Source organism: Chlorocebus sabaeus, chromosome 19 (genome assembly GCF_047675955.1).
Source record: "Chlorocebus sabaeus isolate Y175 chromosome 19, mChlSab1.0.hap1, whole genome shotgun sequence".
Lineage (NCBI taxonomy): Eukaryota > Metazoa > Chordata > Mammalia > Primates > Cercopithecidae > Chlorocebus > Chlorocebus sabaeus.
The window spans coordinates 27,001,262-27,019,489 of record NC_132922.1 but is presented as its reverse complement, the minus strand read 5'-3'; the positions used below and the strand labels follow the sequence as shown (position 1 = coordinate 27,019,489).

At 53.7% G+C, this 18,228-nt stretch overlaps 2 protein-coding genes and 1 pseudogene across 2 annotated transcripts; 2 read left to right on the top strand and 1 right to left on the bottom strand.

The window, feature by feature from the left end:
- Nucleotides 1-5,519: 5,519 nt before the first annotated feature.
- On the bottom strand, nt 5,520-8,690 carry LOC103223039 (glutathione S-transferase theta-2B). Its single transcript, XM_007975142.3, is given in 6 exon segments — nt 5,520-6,034; nt 6,385-6,558; nt 6,651-6,713; nt 6,716-6,812; nt 7,764-7,851; nt 8,482-8,690. Coding segments are annotated over 6 exon segments (744 nt in total). The 5' UTR covers nt 8,594-8,690; the 3' UTR covers nt 5,520-5,824.
- Nucleotides 8,691-8,946: 256 nt separating this feature from the next.
- On the top strand, nt 8,947-13,651 carry LOC103223038 (glutathione S-transferase theta-3-like; annotated as a pseudogene).
- A 519-nt stretch (nt 13,652-14,170) lies between these two features.
- LOC103223037 (D-dopachrome decarboxylase) lies at nt 14,171-17,386 on the top strand. Its single transcript, XM_007975140.3, has 3 exons — nt 14,171-14,447; nt 14,794-14,969; nt 17,134-17,386. Exons 1-3 carry the CDS (start codon nt 14,232-14,234, stop codon nt 17,204-17,206), a joined length of 465 nt encoding a protein of 154 aa, XP_007973331.1. The 5' UTR covers nt 14,171-14,231; the 3' UTR covers nt 17,207-17,386.
- Nucleotides 17,387-18,228: the final 842 nt, after the last annotated feature.

Genomic DNA, 18,228 nt, shown 5'->3' with positions numbered 1-18,228 from the left:
CTCCATGTTGGTCAGGCTGGTCTCGAACTCCCAACCTCAGGTGATCTGCCTGCGTCGGCCTCCCAAAGTGCTGGGATTATAGGCGTGAGCCACTGTGGCTCACGGGAGGGCCCTGTGGCAGGGCAGTGGGGGAGGCCAGCACCCTCGCCCTGAGCTCCAGTGTTTGCTGGTCTGGCTGGCAGAGAGAGATGCAGCTGGAGCAGAATTCAGTGGAGGAGGCAGGGCTGTAACTGGGCAGTAGGACAGACAGCAGAGTCAGAGCCCCCTGGGCAGGCCAGAAGGGGGACCCTGATCAGCTGACCCTTCCCAACTGCTACCCTTGGTACAACCAGCGTGAGCCACCTGCTGCAGAACAGGGGCTGGACACGGGGGCAGTCTGTGGAGGGAGAATGGGCAGAGGTGTGCATGTCCATTCAGTAGAAGGGCAAAGAGGCCCACATGGAGGCCTATGATCAGACTGGAGCCTGGCTCGACTGAGGCCCTCTGATCCAAACACATTAACCAGTCACCTAATGCGGCCTCCAGCACTGGCCTGGAGTGCTAAAGTGAGTCAGACCTGGGAACCCCCAGTGGGGAGGCAGCCTTGAGAGTTTGGCAGAGGAAAGGAAGAAGAGCTGAGCCACTGGAGGCTGAGTGGCTGAACGGGGCAGGGATTCCCAGCAAGAATGAGGTTGGTCTGAGGGTTGGGAAAATGTGTGGCTGGGTATCTGGGGTGTAGACAGGTCACCCAGCCTGGTCAGAAGGGCCTAAGTCACCAGCTGGGATAGGAAGCTGAATCAGAGGGGGCAAGCCTAGACCCCAGGGAGGAGGCTGGAGGGGTCTGACCTATGGATGGAACTGACTGGGGGTGGGGTGTGAATTACAGCTCCAGGGAATTGTCCTTGACCCATGTTTCAAGGAGCTGGACACAGGAAAGGCGGACCTCTGATGGGGTCAGGGTCTGTGATCCAGTGACTGGCAGAGAGGCCTCCTCTTCCCTGATGCCTCCCAGAAGGGGCCTCAGAAAGCCGGTGCTGGGATTTTGGGGTGGGGGTGGGCAGAGACCTCAGAGAACTCAGGGTTCTCCCCACTCACCTCTCTGATCTCGCCTGCAGGCCGGCAACACAGCGTTGCTTTTGCCCAGGTGAACCCCCTGAGGAAGGTGCCGGGCCTTGAAGGATGGGGACTTCACCTTGGCTGAGAGGTTACCTGTCCTTGGGCTGCTGCCAGGCCTGGTGGGGCCAGTCAGTCGTCTGTCTGTTCACTGTTGATGGCTTGGATCATGGACTGTGGGCCCTGCACCAGCCCCAGGGTGAAGAATGGGCTGAGGCAGGCAGAGGTGCCCAGTGTTGAGGGGGGCTATAGAAGTCCCCTCCTGCATTGTAGAAATGAGGAAACTGAGGCTGGAGGAGGGGAGGGATTGCAGAAGGCCAAAGGGCCCAGTCTGCTTCCAGGCCTCCTTACCACCAGCCCAGCCCTCTGAAGGAAGGAGAGTGCTAAGTTTCAAGGAGCGGCTGTACCAGGCATCTTAGTGCTACCATTTTGCCCACAAACCCTGTGGGACAAGTACTGTTTCCCTGGAGAGTCGAGGGACCACTCAGCGAGCTTCAGTGGCTATTTGCTAAACACCCACCAGGGCCAGACCCCACTTCAGCCCCGGGGCTTGAGCAGCGAACGTGTCTATGCCCTTCCCCTCATGGGATCACATTCCATTAATACAAGGGGGAGCTGACAGTAACCCATGTAAACATGTAACATACCAGATGTGGATGGATGCCATGGAAAAAATACACAGGGTAAGAGTGGGGGCATGGGCCGGGCGCAGTGGCTCAAGCCTGTAATCCCAGCACTTTGGGAGGCCGAGACGGGTGGATCACGAGGTCAGGAGATCAAGACCATCCTGGCTAACACGGTGAAACCCCGTCTCTAGTAAAAAATACAAAAAAATAGCCGGGCGAGGTAGCGGCGTCTGTAGTCCCAGCTACTCGGGAGGCTGAGGCAGGAGAATGGCGTGAACCCGGGAGGCGGAGCTTGCAGTGAGCTGAGATCCGGCCACTGCACTCCAGCCTGGGCGACAGAGCCAGACTCCGTCTCAACAACAACAACAAAAAAGAGTCGGGGCATGTGTCGTTATGAGTAGGATGTTGAGGGAAGACTCCCTGGAGGAGGTGGCATCTAAGCAGAGAGCTGTAGGAATGCGCAAGGCATGAGGGGAAGGGTGTTCTGGCTGGAGGGAAGAGGGTGAAGGCTCCAAGTGGGACAATGCGTGGGGTGCAGACTGGAGAGCAACGGGCCAGGGCAGGTGCAGTGAGCAGGAAAAGCAGGTGGTCAGGACAGAGGGTAGCATGGGACACTGGGAAGGCTTTGGCTCTTACCACAGGTGGACTGAGTCGCCAGAGGGTTTTGAGCAGGGGAGAACTGTGATCTGACTTACGTCGTAAAGGATCCCCTGGCGGGGGTGAGAAAGCTACTGCAGTCATCCAGCCTGCAGCGCTGGAGCCCCAGACCAAGGCGGTGGTGGTGGTGCAGGGTTGGGGGGCGGGGTGGTGGTCAGTTCTGACTTTTCTTGAAACTCTAACTGCAGGGTTTGCTGAAGGGTCAGAGGTGGGCGGGAAAAATGAAAACCAAAAACGGCTTCCAGGTTGGTGGCTGCATGGTGGCGTCCTTTACCGAGGCCACGCAGTGCCTCCGTGGTGGAGCTGGATTCACATTCAGAGCCTGGGATCACTGGAGGGTCCGACACCCACAGAGGCATGATGAGCTCCGGGGGTCAGACTGCACAACGCTTCACCATAGGTGGACAGGGGATGGGACAGGGTGGGAAGCAATGCTACCATGTCACCTGGAAGGCTCTCTCCTGCTGGCCTTGCTCCTGGCCTTGTCCATGCTTTGGATATGTTGGGGAGATACCCAACTTGCTCTCATTCTTCAGACTCACACTGGGTGCCCTTTCCTCCTGGAAGCCTTCCCTGATCCCCTGCTGAAGTTCATGACATTTTGTTTCTTACTTCCTGCCCTTAGTTCAGATGATAGTCTGGCCCCGTGGAGGGCTGTGTGACCCTGGGCAGTTACCTAACCTCTCTGAGCCTCACGGTTCTCCTCTGCATCATGGGGATAGTGAAAATGCCCCAGAAAATGCCTGAAGAGTGATCAGGGCATGTGTTCTGCCCCCGCCATGTCCCCTCAGTGTGGCTGTCTTGCTGCATATGAGTTGCATGTACAAAGCGCCTGACCACTGGTATCCCCAGGACCTGCAGGCCCGCGCCCGCGCGCATGAGTACCTGTCATGGCGGCACATGGCCCTGCAGAGTAGCTGCTGCTGGGCCATGTGGCAGAAGGCGAGCCATGGAGGGCAGGAACACCTCCCAGGATGCCCAAGGGATGGTGCTTTCACTTTACAAAATCCTGTTTAGACCTGAGACGAAATCCTGGAATGCCAGAGACTGCCTAATTCACTCAACTTGTTTCATAGAAGGGAAACCAAGGACCAGAGCCAAAGAATGATTCCCCTAAAGTGCCTTAAATCCTGAGCTACCACCTGCACACTTACACTCACACACTCATCGACACACAGCCACGCATATTCACACATCCACCCACATCCACACACAGTCACACGATGTATCACATTCACACACATATACACCCACATACACAATCATACCATTTACACACGTTCACACAGTAACCCAGTTAACTCATGTACACACACATATACACCCACACAATGACACAATTCACTCATGTTCAATAAAGTCACACAACTCACTCACATTGACACACATACACACCAACCCCCTCCCAAACAATTCACACAGACACACACATGTACACCCCCTCACAGACACAGGCACACAATTCACACCAACAAAATCACACAATTCACTCATTCACACACATACACCCACATACACAAATTCACAGTGCTCACTCACATTTACACACCATTCAAATTCACACACATATACACCAACGTACACACAGTTCACTCCCATCACACGCATATACGCCCACACATAAACACACACAATTCACTCAATTCACACAATTCACTCACATTCACACACAGTCACTGACATTCACACACAGACACGCACCACACACAGGCAATTCAGTCACATGGCTCAAAGTCAGTCCTCACCTTGCTACGGTTCCCTTCCCAGTGTCGCCTCAGCCTTTGGCCCTCAGCGTCCCCTTCCCACGCCTGGACGGCTGGAGAGCCCTGAACAGACCCTATCTTCATGCCTCCAGTACTAGCCCAAGCACTTCCCTCTGCCAAGAGCACTAAGTGGAACTCAAGGTCACTTCTCAGGACCCTTCCCTGCCCCTCCTCCTGCCAGGTGACCTGGGGATCCTGCTGGCCCCGTTTAACAATGAAGCACACCATAGTTAGTTCAGCTGACGTCGGTCTCCCAGACTTACTGCCACCTACACAGCACGGGGACTGACTGATTTTACTCTTTATTTCGTGTTTTTTGTTGGAGTGTCTGTTGAAAGTAAAGCCATCCAATTAGGAACAATCCAAAGGCAGCCAGCAGGGATCAAGAAGGCACGGGCTGTGGCCGCAATCCTCAGTGTCTGATGGGGAGAGGGATTGGTAATGGAAAAGGCCCAGGAAAGCAGGCCAGAGTGTCCCCCAAAGTATGAGAAATCGCTCGAGAGACGTTCGGAATGGGACCTAAGACAGAAGCCACCACCAGGCACCCTTAAGGCAGGGCAGTTGCAATGGTTGCTGCTTGGAATACTTCTGACTAGGAGTGGCACATGGTGGGCACAGGGCAGGCATGGGAAGTGGGGGCACCAAGGCCACAAGACGTGTGGGCAAGTAGCCCTGTGTGTATGGAATAGCGTGTTTATTGGTCAGCAGTGACATCTACTGTCACACTTGAGAACTGCATCCACAGCCAGATGGCCTGCTGTGAAGACCTCAGGGCAAACTGGGGAACCCTGCCCTTCTCGGAAGGTGATGCTAGGGGGATGAGCAACACCTTTCTTAGAGGTTTGAATTCCTCAGGGCCCCTCCAGCATCTTGGTCTTCCTAATTCCAATGTCCTCCCTTGATCCCCCAGCCCTAGGGGTAGCAGCTTCTTGCAGTGTTTACCTCCGTGTTAATCTGGATTCTGTCTTTGAAGTTCTCTAATGCCTGGTTACCAACTCTTTATATTAAGTTCTCTCTGTTAAAATGATTGTGATGAGGTCCATCCCATGGATATACATGGAGGTCTGTGTGACAATGTACAATCCTACTATTTGCTGTTATTACAAAACTGTCCTAGAAGACATGAATGTTTGTTAAAAGAAATCTTTCAAGCTTCCTAGACTTCAAAGACCATTGCTATGCCCTGTGAAACATCCCCTACCATCCTTTAATAGTTGGCAATTTGAATTGGTTACTTACTTAATATTTTGTTGCCCTGGTGATACAATTATGTTGACTTGCTATTGTCAAGTTACCTTGGTTAACCACGATGAGGGTTACGAACACCGACTTTTACTCCATAAGCATAACACAACATCATAGTAAAACCAGTAACTCTTGGTTTCCTATTCAAAGTGTTTGGAATCTTTATTATATTTAAAACACTGATGACATTTGCCAATTTTTGAGTGTTCTTCACGTTACTGATTTGTAGGAGTTTTTTATGTATTGCAGATTTAGTCTCTTACTGGTTATGTATGCTGTACCTAAGGAGAAGCAGCACTGCCAAGGACACAGTCTTGCCTGTGCAGAGCTTCACATGAAGCTGGAGACAAGGGACTGGGGCAAGATGGAAAGATAAACAGGGGCAAGTAAGTAACAGAATGAATCCTCATGGCGAATCTCCTGGGCCCCATCCCAGACCCTTCAGGGGATCCTGGCAATTCGAAGTAGCATAGTCGGATAGGCCTCTGGTGGGGGTGTTGGGAGGGTTTTCTTGGCCGCCTGTTCCAGGATGCTCAAGATGATGCTGTGGGCCTCCTGGCACAGCTCAGCACCCAGGAAAGCCTCCACTCATTCACGCCATGCTGCCAGTTGTGGCCGTCCCTTGAATAGTTCGTAGCCGACAGCCACCGGCTGCAGGAACAAGGATGGAAAGGTTGTGGGGATACAACTTTCCCAGTTGTCACTGCCAACCCGAATGCTGGAACCATGGGCAAAGATATCAGAGACATGGTCCATTCCCCAGCCCCGATGAATGGACCATGGAGGCCCAGGCAGTATGTTCAGCCTTAGAGGCCAAGAGCAGCCGGGGTGAGATCCCACACCCAGGCAGGAGGCAGAAGCTCAGGGTTCTGGCCCCAGATCATCCAGAGACTTGCTCTATGACTCCGGGCAAAGTCCTGGCTTTCTCCAGGCCTCAGTGTTTCTGTCTGCCTCATGGGTGTGGCACGAAGAGGGACGCTGCCCACAGGCTGAGCTCACACCTGCATCAGCTCCTCCAGCGCCATGAGATCAGCCAGCGTCACCTGCTGGCCAGCAAGGAAGAGCCTGTCCCCCAGGAACTTGTTCTCCAGCCATTGCAGGGCCTGGTCTATGGCAGTCCTGTTGCGTTCCACCTTCTCTTCGGGCACCTGGACCCCAATGAGTGGCCCCAACACCTGATGGGGGCAGACAGTGGGTCAGTGGATGGCCCCTGCCTACTCCCAACTATTCTCTGAATGCCAACCACTCTCCAGATGGCTCTCCTCACCTGGACCCACATGGGTACACCAAAGGTGCCGCGGATGCAGTCAGCATGCCAACCAGGTGCCAACCCAGGTACTCATGAACACGGGCACGAGCCTGCAGGTCAGATGGATACCAGTGGTCCGCCGTCTGGTACTTACAGCTCAGGTAGATCAGGATGGCTGAGCTGGGAATGAATGGGCAGTGGCTGTAAGGACACTGGCACCAGGCCTTTACCCCCAGCTGCTCCCATCCGCCAGTGGGGCCTGGGGGTTTCTCTGCATTTGAAGGACTGCCCTCCAGCCTCACCCTCCATCTCCAGCTCCCCAACACCAACCCCTCCTCCCCCGAGTCTCCTCCTGTCTTTGTTTTCTTAGGCACCGACTCTTGGCTGGACCTTCTGCTTTGCACTTTGAGAACCTCATCTCTATGATATCCCAGCAGCTGCCCTATGAGATAGAGACTCCCCTTAGCCCTTTAGCACAAGAGAAAACTCAAGGTCAGAATGGTCAAGTGACTTGTCTGAGGCAGTGCAGCTCAGAAAAGGCTCCCTGGACCACTGGAACCCAGCATGGGGGCGGCACACAGTGGATGCTCCGTGGAGTCACTTGCGTGCCCATGCGCATGGATCAGGGATCACGAGGGGAGCCAGGTCTTCGTTCGGCCCTCCTCTGACAGGTCCCGCAGCCATCACTTCTGCAGCCACCTGACCTCTTGTCCTCTTCCTGCCCAGCGGCTGGACCTCACCACGAGCTGTGCCCTCAGGCCATGGCACTGGCCTCTAGGCCTGGCCTGGGCAGATTGGGGTAGTCTGCCACAAGTCACTAGAGGCTCTTTTCAGCTTGCATTTGTTGAACCCACTCTGTGCAACACTGGAAAAATGTTCCTTTGTCTTCTCTTCCAATATCCTTCAGTCTGGGAGCAGAGAGGCCCTGGGGCTCAGATGACGCCAAAGATGAGAGGTGCGGGGACATGCTCTGTCAGCCCCTGCTCAACCCAGGTACCCCCCAAGCTGTACCTTCTCCCCAGATCCCTCTCCTTTCCTCTCGCTGCCCCATGGGGTATGGGAGGGCCCACAGTGGGGACAGCCAGGGTCACATGTGCTCCGGATGTGGGAGGGGAGAGGGAAGGAGGGCACCTTTCAGTCAAGATGAAATCACCATCCTTGAGCACAGGCACTTTCTGCAGGCTGTTGATCTGGGAGAACTCCTTGCTTCTGTGCTGCCCTGAAGAGTCAGACAAGGTCTTCAGAGTAAAAAAAAAGCTGCACTTCTCCACCCTCCCTCTCCTCCCCAAGCAGAGCTCCACACCCCTGAGAAACAGCAAGGTCTGGTTCCAGAGGGCTGGATCAACCCCATTTCCTGGGTGGGCCTCCCTGCCCTGCCACATTCTGGGGCAGCTGGGGGGCTTTGGTGGGTGGGGCCAGGTGCAGCAGGTGGATGCAGAGAAGTTTTCTAGCCAGGGCTCTGGTGGGCCAGGGGAAGGGAGGCAAACTGGGGTGGCTCATCTCTTCCCATCTCTTAATTCTTACAACAGCACGTCCTTCCCAACGTTTTCCGGGCTTTGTGAATTTAAATGCGTGCATTCCACGCAATTCTGAAAACTCCATTAAGTATTTTCTTTCCACCCCTACAGAACAGAAGGTAACATTATCCTCCTTTTCAGAAAGCAAGCTAAGGTTCAGAGAAGGCTGTGATCCCTCCAAGGTCACTCAATCGACAGCATTCTCTGGTGGCAGACGCTGCAGGAGGTGGTGAGGGGGCTGTGCGGGCGGCGAGACGCTCAGGGCGGAACAGGGCAAGTGGCCTGGGGGTGCACTGGATTTGTGGACACGCGGGGAAACGGGTTGGGCCCACCTTTGATAATATCCACAGTGCGCAGCTCGAAGGGGATGCCATTCTTCTTGGCGAAGATGTAGACGGCGCGGCTGGGCTGGGACAGCAGGTCCAGGTACAGTTCTAGGCCCATGGCGGGGGCTGCAAGGACAGCGGGGATGGCAGTGAACGCGCTGATGGCGGTGTGGGCAGCGGCTGTGGCAGGCTCAGGGCGGCCGCGGGAAATAGGCTCAGGCCCCACTCCCTGGGACAGCAGCCAATTGGAGCGCAGCACCCCCGGACCCGCCTCGCCCCTTCGGTTTCTGTCCAATCCTGGCCAGCCGTGTTGGAGACCAAGACTCCACCACCAGGTCCGTGTGTCCCTACAGGGAGGGCGGTCGCTATGAATGCACAGCTGGGAAGGTGGCGTTGGAGCTGGGGGCCCTCGACTGGGAGGGAGGACGGCGGATGCAGGGGGCCGACTGCAAGGGGAAGAGGAACGAGCTGGACAAGGAGAAGCAGGTCTGCTTTTCGGGATCCCGGTGCCAGGAACCCTGCCTGGTTCCAGGCGTCATCCCGACCCAGAAACGACTGGGCCCCGCCATCCTGGAAAGGCCCCAGCGCACGGACATCTGATGGTTCTTTCAGAGCTTTGTTTCTCGGCGCTGCAAGGCGGCGGAAGGGAGGGAGCGAATGGGATCCTCTAAAAGGGATCTTAGAGTTTCAGCCAGCGGCATGTGACACTTGCAGGTGTCCCAGACTAGTGGGAACCTTGACTGGAAGGCTGGGGTTAAGGATGAACTTTCTACCATCCCTGCAGAGCAGCTGCTGCCAGACAGCAGGAGCTCCCGCTTCATGCACAGGATGGGGCTGGGAGCCCGCAGCCACAGGGGGCAGGAATGACTGCGCTGGAACCTCCTTTCTTCTCCCTGAATCCCAGCCCTGGCATCTCACCACGGGGCACAGTGATGGTCCAGGGCTGGGCCCGGGACTCTAGCAGAATCTTTCAGAGTATCCCATCCCTCTGGCCAGTGGCCCAAGCGACTGAACCAGAACGCTTCCTTGGGGGTTTTGAAATTGGAACTGGAGAGAGGAGCTCCCTATGGGGAGGTAAATGGGAGCTGGGGCCATCTGTAGTGACATTTCCTGAGTTCATGGAGTAGGCGAGTCTCAGAGAGAAAAGCTGACTCAGAGAAAGGGAGGGATAGCCAGGCATGGTGGCCCACACATGCAATCCCAGCTACTCTCATGGGATCTGTTTGTCTGATGTCTCGGTATGAAAGGACTTTCTAAGCCTCAGAACAGTGGAAGAACTGAACAAAGGAAAAAACTAATACATATACAAGGAGATTTTGTGGAAGAAAAAAAATGGATCAAACTTAAGCAAAAAACTGGGAAGGATCTTGGTAAAAGATATGTCAGAAGGAAGTAATATTCTTTAAGATATTCTTAGAGGTCGGGCGTGGTGGCTCAAGCCTGTAATCCCAGCACTTTGGGAGGCCGAGATGGGCGGATCACGAGGTCAGGAGATCGAGACCATCCTGGCTAACACGGTGAAACCCCATCTCTACTAAAAAATACAAAAAACTAGCCGGGCGTGGTGGCGGGCACCTGTAGTCCCAGCTACTTGGGAGGCTGAGACAGAGAATGGCGTGAACCCGGGAGGCGGAGCTTGCAGTGAGCTGAGATCTGGCCACTGCACTCCAGCCTGGGCGATAACGTCTCCAAAAAAAAAAAAAAAAAAAAAGATATTCTTAGAAATTCATGGGACAGGCGGGGTGTGGTAGTTCACGCCCATAATCCCTGTACTTTGGGAGGCAGAGGTGGGTGGATCACTTGAGGTCAGGAGTTTGAGACCAGCCTGGGCAACATGGTGAAACCCCGTCTCTACTAAAAATACAAAAATTAGCCGGGTGTGGTGGCACACTCGGGAGGCTGAGGCAGGAGAATCACCTGAACCTTGGAGACATAGGTTGCAGTGAGCTGAGATCATACCGCTCCACTCCAGCCAGGCCACTGAGTGAGACTGTCTCAAAACAAACAAACGAACAAACAAAAAGAAGAGAAACTCATCAAAGAGAGGAAAAAAATGAGCAAAGGAAATCAGCAGATGTTTCATTGAAGGACAGAGAGAAATGGTCAATACATAGATGAAAACATGTTTAACTTCAGTAATAACCAAGTAAGTACACACCAACACAACATGCACGGTTTTTATCAAATGTGTACATGTTTTGGAAATGAGTACTCCCAATTAATATGTACAGAGCACTTCACAGTGCCTAGCACAGGGGTGGCACCCTGTGTGTGAGAATGAAATAGGTAGACTCACGCCCTGCAGAAAGTAAGGGACTGCCTCTCTGGAGGATCCCTTGGGTAATAAGGAGGTTTTCACACCTTAACTGTGTCTGTCTTCAGGCCTGGGAGCAGAGCCCCCTCCAGCTGGTGGGGAAGGGAACATAGTGTGTTTGAGGACAGAATGGAGAGAAGTTGAGTAGAGTAAGTGTAGACTCTTCCTACCCAAAGTGTGGTCCATGGACCAGGAGTATCAGCATCACCAGGGAGCTTGTTGGAAATACAGAGGCTCAGGCTCCACTCTGACCTTACTGATTGGGAGCATAAACTTTAACCAGATTCCAGGGGGGATTCATATACACATTCCCATTTGATAAGTGGGGGGTAGTAGGAGGTAAGAAGTGGGGAGGGGATGGCTATTGCACTGGAGAAGGCTGACTTTGTGTTGAGGCCATTTTCACGAGGGCAGTGGGGAGCCATGGAAGGCTTTATGCAAGGGAGGGTATGGGCAGATTGAGATTACAGAAGGATCCCAGCAGTTGCCTTGTGCGATGACCCAGGGAGAAGGGGAGGCTGCCCCTGTTTGAGTAGGAGATGAGGGCTACTAGTGGCCATTAGTGGAAAGAAGTGAGCAGAAATGCAAAGGACTGGTGATGATAGGATGAGGGTGGGAACCAGGATGGGCTTTGGGCAGACCCAGAACCCTCTGTCTGCCTGTTGGCCCACCAGATAATCCCTGTGTTCCTGGGCGAGTCAGTGCCACCTGAGGTGTTGGCAGCCACTTTGGCTGAGCTGGACGGGTGCCTGCAGCTGCTTGAGGACAAGTTCCTGTGGGACCAGGCCTTCCTTACTGGGTCACATATCTCTGTGGCTGACTTGGTGGCAATCATGGAGCTGATGCATGTGAGTGCCATGGGGTAGGATGCCCACTGGGCAGTGGGGTATCCGGGAAGGGAACTGACATCCCAGCTCAGGTTGTCTTTTCTGGATGTGGGACCCTGTGTGAGTCACTTTTCCTTCTGAGCCTCAGTATCCTCATCTATAAAATGGGGCTTTACAAACCCTCACCGCAGATATATTAAGAGGCTTCCAAGTGTCCCTAGGGAGGGGGACACACCAGCCCATCACACACATGGTGGAGGAGGGAAAATCCAATCAGAGAACCCCTAAAGCAGGTCATGCTGCCTTACGCCTGGCTATGCCCAGCCCCTCCGCTGACTCTGTCTTCCCCTAGCCCATCAGCGCTGGCTGCTGAGTCTTTGAAAGCAGACCCACACTGGCAGCATGGCGCCCAATGTGTGGAGACTGCAGTGGGGGAGGACCTCTTCCGGGAGGCCGTCGCAGCTGTCCTGAAGGCCAAAGACCTGCCTCCAGTAGAACCTGCTGTTAAAGAGAATCTGAAGCCCTTAATGCAGCTTTTCTTACTGTGAGTGCGTGTCCCGGACTTGCTGAGCCACTGAGGGGGTGCTGTGTTAGTAGAATTAAGACATGGAGCCGTCTGTCTCTTTGGTTGTAAAGAAGACATATCTGCACAGGCTCTGGTCCACAGTTCCTCCAGGTATCATGCCTGCATTCCTTTTGTCTCCTACCCCATTCCTTTCTAGCTTCCATGTGACCTCTGAAAAGAGCTTTGGCAAACACTTATTTGACCCTGTCCTTCTGTGTGGAACCTTCTATGGTTCTTCACTGCCCAGAGGCTAAAGTACAAGTCATTGAACTTTGCATTCAAGGCCTTGCTCCCACTTCTCCAGGTGGCCCCTTCTGCCTGCACATTTTTATACCCCTCTCTGGGCTCCCACCTTGGCTTCTGCTCATGCTGTTCCCTCATCTTCTTTGCCTGGTGCCCTTCCTGGTCTTTTGGCATTTGGCACCCTGTCTCTTCTCCAGGGAGACTTCCCTGACCTCCCCAACCCCAGTCCAGGTCAGATGACCTCTCTGGGCACCTCAACCCCAGAGTTTCCTTGCGGGGGATACCCCTGGACGGAGCATGTATCATAGATGAGGGGTGACCTGGTGAAAAGATGTCTGAATCAGGATCAGCCTTGGTCTCCTAGGTCTCTCTCCTCACTGTAGGGCAATGTGTCCCACAAGTGGGGTGCAGGGCTGGTTTGTGGACCTCCTTGCAGGAAGGGAAGTCCCTGGTGATTTCCTGGCCCTCTCCCATGCCTCCTCATCACCTTGACCACAGTCTTCTCTACACCCCACTCCCTGACCACTGGCTTGTCCATGCCCCACACCTGGTCCCAGACTTGCCACCTGTCCCTGCCCTCTCCCCTTAGGACTGTCATATTTACCTGTCGTGTGTCTCAGACCTTCTGATATCTGAGTCATCTAATAAACAAACTGCTAACAGGACAAGATCATGACAGACAGAGACTCTGTCAGCCTTTCAGTGGAGGCTCCTTTGAGTATGCACACTTATAGAGAATGTTATACATGTAGCTGAAATTGTACATATAAACCTACACATTTTTTTTCTTTTTTGCGGGGGAGGGGGGAGCCTGGGTTTCACTCTGTCATCGAGGGTGGAGTGCAGTGGCAGTCATAGCTCACTGCAGCCTAAATCTCCTGGGCTCACTCAGCCACCCAAGTAGCTAGGGCTGCAGGCGCACACCACAGCACCCAGATTTTTTTTTTGTAGAAAATAAATAAGAGAATCTTGCTATGTTGCCTAGCCTGATCTTGAACTCCTGGGCTCAGGCAATCCTCTCTTCTTAGCCTCCCAAAGTGCGGAGATTACAGGTGTGAGCCACGTTGCTTGGCCACAACTTCAATCATATTTGAAATGTACAATTCAAGTGATTTTACCACACTGACCACAGACTCCTGTTTAAGCCACACCAACAGAGTTCCATGTTTTGTGTTTTTTTTTGAGATGGAGTCTCGCTGTCGCCCAGGCTGGAGTGCAACGGCGCGATCTCGGCTCACTGCAAGCTCCGCCTCCCGGGTTCACGCCATTCTCCTGCCTCAGCCTCCCAAGTAGCTGGGACTACAGGCGCCTGCCACCACGCCCGGCTACTTTTTTGTATTTTTAGTAGAGATGGGGTTTCACCGTGTTAGCCAGGATGGTCTCCATCTCCTGACCTCATGATCCGCCCACCTTGACCTCCCAAAGCGCTGGGATTACAGGCGTGAGCCACCGCGCCCGGCCTCAAAAAAATTTTAAGCTCCCATTGGTTATTAGGGTCGAGCCTTTGGGGAAAACCCCTATAGGTGTGTGTCTGTGTGTGTTGGGGGTGTTCAGACCTCAGTACTAGGAACCAGGCGACCACAGCGCGGAAAACTTGAGAGGGAAATCCACCTGGCGCCAGACAAGAGGGTTGGGGAAGAGAAAGGGTAGGCCCACTACAAAGTTAAAGACTTGTAGTGGGTGGGGCTACACCTAGAGCGAGGGCGACGGGACTTCCGGAAATCAGAGCCGGCACAGGTGACTTCTGTTTGCAGAAGCGGGATGTACCCTAGGCAGCCAATCGGGGAGCGCTGTCTCTGTCCAGCCAATGAGAAGTCAGATTGCTGTGGCGCCTTGCCCCTCCTCCCTGGTCCCCGAGCCTTGGGTACCCCCTGCTTTTTTTTCCCCTGGATCAGTTTTCCTTCCTCTGCCCGCCATGCCGTTCGTAGAGCTGGACACGAATTTGCCCGCCAACCGAGTGCCCGCGGGGCTGGAGAAACGACTCTGCGCCGCCGCTGCCTCCATCCTGGGCAAGCCTGCGGACGTGAGCGTGGGCCGGGCAGCACTGGGCGAGGGGAGGTTGGTGGGCCAGGGGTCCGGCCCAGTCCCTGTTCCGCCTCCCCGACAGTGACCCCGAATCTTTCCCCCAGGGACCACTCCCTCCTTTCTGCACACCAAGCTCCGACTTTCCGTGCTCCACGATCCCGCGGCTCCCCCTACGCACATCTTGCCCTTATTGCCCTCCCCAGTCATGACCTGGACATGACCCTCAGGTCCATTCCTGTCCCCGCGAACACTGGTGCATTTCCGCTTTCGCGCGCTCGGGTCGGGTCCCCAGAGGTAGCCCGGCCGGCTTCAGCTTCGGGTAAAACTTTTCATGTCCCCCTCAGCGTGTGAACGTGACGGTGCGGCCAGGCCTGACCATGGCACTGAGCGGGTCCACCGAGCCCTGTGCGCAGCTGTCCGTCTCCTCCATCGGGGTAGTTGGCACCGCCGAGGACAACCGCAGCCACAGCGCCCACTTCTTTGAGTTTCTCACCAAGGAGCTAGCCCTGGGCCAGGACCGGTACGTAGGGGTACTCGGGGATCCATTTGGGACTGCGGCAGACTGGAGCCAGTGATCCTGCCTCAAGGGGAAAAACCCATTTCTTGCCCTGCCCAGTAAGGACACATCAGGGTATGGGGCCCTGGGGCCCCCTGACCCCTCAGGTTCCTGGTAGGACCATCTTCAAAGTGTGAGCAGGATTGAATGAATTTCTGGCTCTGCTCCTCAGTGTGTAAGTCTGTGAACCGGGAAGGCTCTCTTTCAGCACTCCCAGGGGCAGTGCAAGGGTCATGTGGGATTGTCTGTGTGCTGTACCTGCCTTGGCACCTGGCAGGGTACAGACGCCTTGGCTGAAGTGTGATTTTCTAGAACTTTTCCAGCCTGGTCAGAAGGAATTCTGGGTATGTTCTGAAGCTATCTCTTGGACCTTTGTCCCAACCAGGTTCCAGGTGAGGTTCAGGGGAGGCTCACAGAGTAGTGAAAGAGCATTGGCCTGGATGTTTAGACATCTGCTTTCTGGGTCCTGCATAGCTTGGGGACCCTAAACTTGGAAATGAACCATCTCCAGTTGGCAACTTCCTCTTCTGTGAAAACAAGGGAAATGACCTCCCTCCCCCACAAGAAGCCTCTACAACCCAAACCTGGCGTTCTGTGACTGAGTTAAAGTTTCTTGTTGGGTAAAAGATAATCTTGAGCCACATCCATGCCTATGAGGAAATAAGGGCATGAGAAGCTTGAAAGGACACTGTCCAGGCACGGTGACTCATGCCTGTAATCCCAGCACTTTGGGAGACCAAGGTGGGAGGTTCACTTGACCCAGGAGTTGGAGACCAGTCTGGGTAACATAGTGAGATGCCATCCCCCAAAAGTTTTAAAAATTAACCAGACATGGTGATGTGCACCTGTAGTCTCACTTAGTTGGCAAGCTACGGTGGGAGGATGGCTTCAGCCCAGGTAGTTGAGGCCGCAGTGAGCTGTGATTGTGCTATTGCACCCCAGCCTGGGTGGCAGTGAGACCGTGTCTCAGAAAAAAAGACCTTCTGAAATGGAGCCTTTGTTAGTCCATGAAGGCCAATGAGGAATGGCTGATCCTGCTGGGTCCTCCCTCAAGCTACAGAGGAATCATACAGTCAGCCCCCTGTATCACTGGGTTCCGCATCTGTTGATCCAAACAACAGATGAATTATATCATCTGTTTGATATTTCATCAAACAACAGATGAATTATCATCTGTTGTTTGATGATCAGAGGAAAAAATTCGTAATTGCATCTATACTGAAAATATGTATAGACTTTTTTCCTTGTCATTATTCCCTAAACAATACAATTTACGTAGTATGTACATTATATTAGGTATTATAAGTAACCCAGAAATTTAAAGTGAGAGGATGTGTATAGGTTATATGCAAATACTACACCATTTTGAACAAATGTAGATTTTGGTTTCCTCTGGGGATCCTAGAACAAATCTCCCATGGATACTGAGGGAAAACTGTTATTCTAACAAGTATTACACAAATGCTTACCATGTGCTAGGTCCTCTACAGGTACTGTACACTCATGATCCCATTTGATCCTTACAATCCCTGTCCACTCTCCCTTTGCTCAGACAAGGCATGCTATCCCCATGAGGTATGCCAAGTTTATAAGAAGACTGAGGCTGTTCATACTTCTGCCCCCAGATGCCAGGCTATCCCAAGCTCTGGTGCTCCTCACTGGAAACTTGCTGTTACCTCTGAGAGGAGCATGTTCACTTATGGCACAGACATCAGTGGTGGGGGTTGGCGGGGCTGGGGGTGGGGTGGTCACCCTGTGCTCAGCCTTTGAGAAAACAGGTAGCTGAGGTACTGTGCCCTTAGGGAGCCTGCAATTAGGAGGCAGGGTGCCCCTCAGTCCACAAACTGATGGAGATGATAGAGTGTATGGCACAGATGCCGAAGCTACTTTATTGTGTATCTGTCCTAGTTGGGTCATGCTGATGTGCAACCACCATCCCACACCTGAGTGTCCCACTGCCCTGCTGGGGGTTGGGGAAAGATCATTACTGGGATAAGCAGGTTTGCAAAATGCCTGGTGGACTGAGGCAGGCTGTCCTGAGTACCCACAGTGGGAGTACCTGGCAGGGTCTTGCAAGATGTGGTGTTAGCCAAGGAGCTGATGATATCTTTTTCTCTGTCTCCTGAAGGATACTTATCCGCTTTTTCCCCCTGGAGTCCTGGCAGATTGGCAAGATAGGGACGGTCGTGACTTTTTTATGATTGGCACGGAGGGATCCGGGGCATCTGTGAGCTGGCTGCTTCTTCCAGAGAGATCTCCTGGCAGAGTGAGGGCCTAGTGATAACCAGCTTTGGATTATCCCACATGCACCATTCCTGTGATCACATAATCCTCTTCTTCATCCTCATATGAAATAAATGAAGAGAGCTTCCTCATTCAAACATGACTTCTTACCTTCTATTATCCCTCCTGGGCATCTTGGGCCACCATGGGTAGCAGGGCTAGGGGATAAGCCCATAGGGAAGCTGGAGGGGGATGATTTCCATCTTCGGGGCTACCGTCCGATATGTTTAGACTGCTCAGATCTGGGGGTGGAAGCCTCAGCCTGGAGACTCTGCTCTCCACACCCATCTGCAGGCCTGTGGGAAGGTGTGAGCAGCTGGTCCAGCTGGGGCCTTCCTGCAGACTGCTGACCTGAGGCTTCTGTACTCCTGAAGCCTACTCCCTCCACGCCTGGCTGGGCAGCCTGCCACGCCCCTCTCCCCACCTCTGTAGAGTGGAGGCAGGGTTTGCCTGTGTCCCTTTGGGGGTTGGTCACTGGTTTTCCAAAAGCAGGGTCCCCAGTCTGCTTCTCCTCTATAGGGTTGCAAGCCTTGACTCCCTCCCTTTGGCAAGACTCCAACCCTCCTCCCAGCCACCCCATTGCCCCTTCCTGGCAGTAGCACCAGCTTTCACAACCTTTCCAGCCCAGGGGCCCCCAGGCCGGGAGGATGCCTGGGGGGACACATGGCAGGCCTATAAGGTTTCCTGTGTCTTCTCTCCTGTCGCAATGGTGCCACCTGCACACTTAACTGTTGGACACACAACCACACATTCACACATCCACCCACATCTAGTCATGATTCATCAGTCACACACATACACCCACATATACAATCATACAATTTACATACATATACACCCATACAATCACAATTCACATCCAACAAAGTCACACAACTCAAATTCACATACAGACCAAACCCCCACACACGTACACCCACATACACAATCAACCCTTCAC

Bases quoted from the DNA above. Each gene is read 5' to 3' on its own strand.
- LOC103223037 (XM_007975140.3), top strand. From the start codon at position 14,232: ATGAGAAGTCAGATTGCTGTGGCGCCTTGCCCCTCCTCCCTGGTCCCC. The intron at 14,448-14,793 runs GTGAGCGTGGGC...TGTCCCCCTCAG, and splicing joins TCCTGGGCAAGCCTGCGGAC to CGTGTGAACGTGACGGTGCG. The intron at 14,970-17,133 runs GTACGTAGGGGT...TGTCTCCTGAAG, and splicing joins CTAGCCCTGGGCCAGGACCG to GATACTTATCCGCTTTTTCC.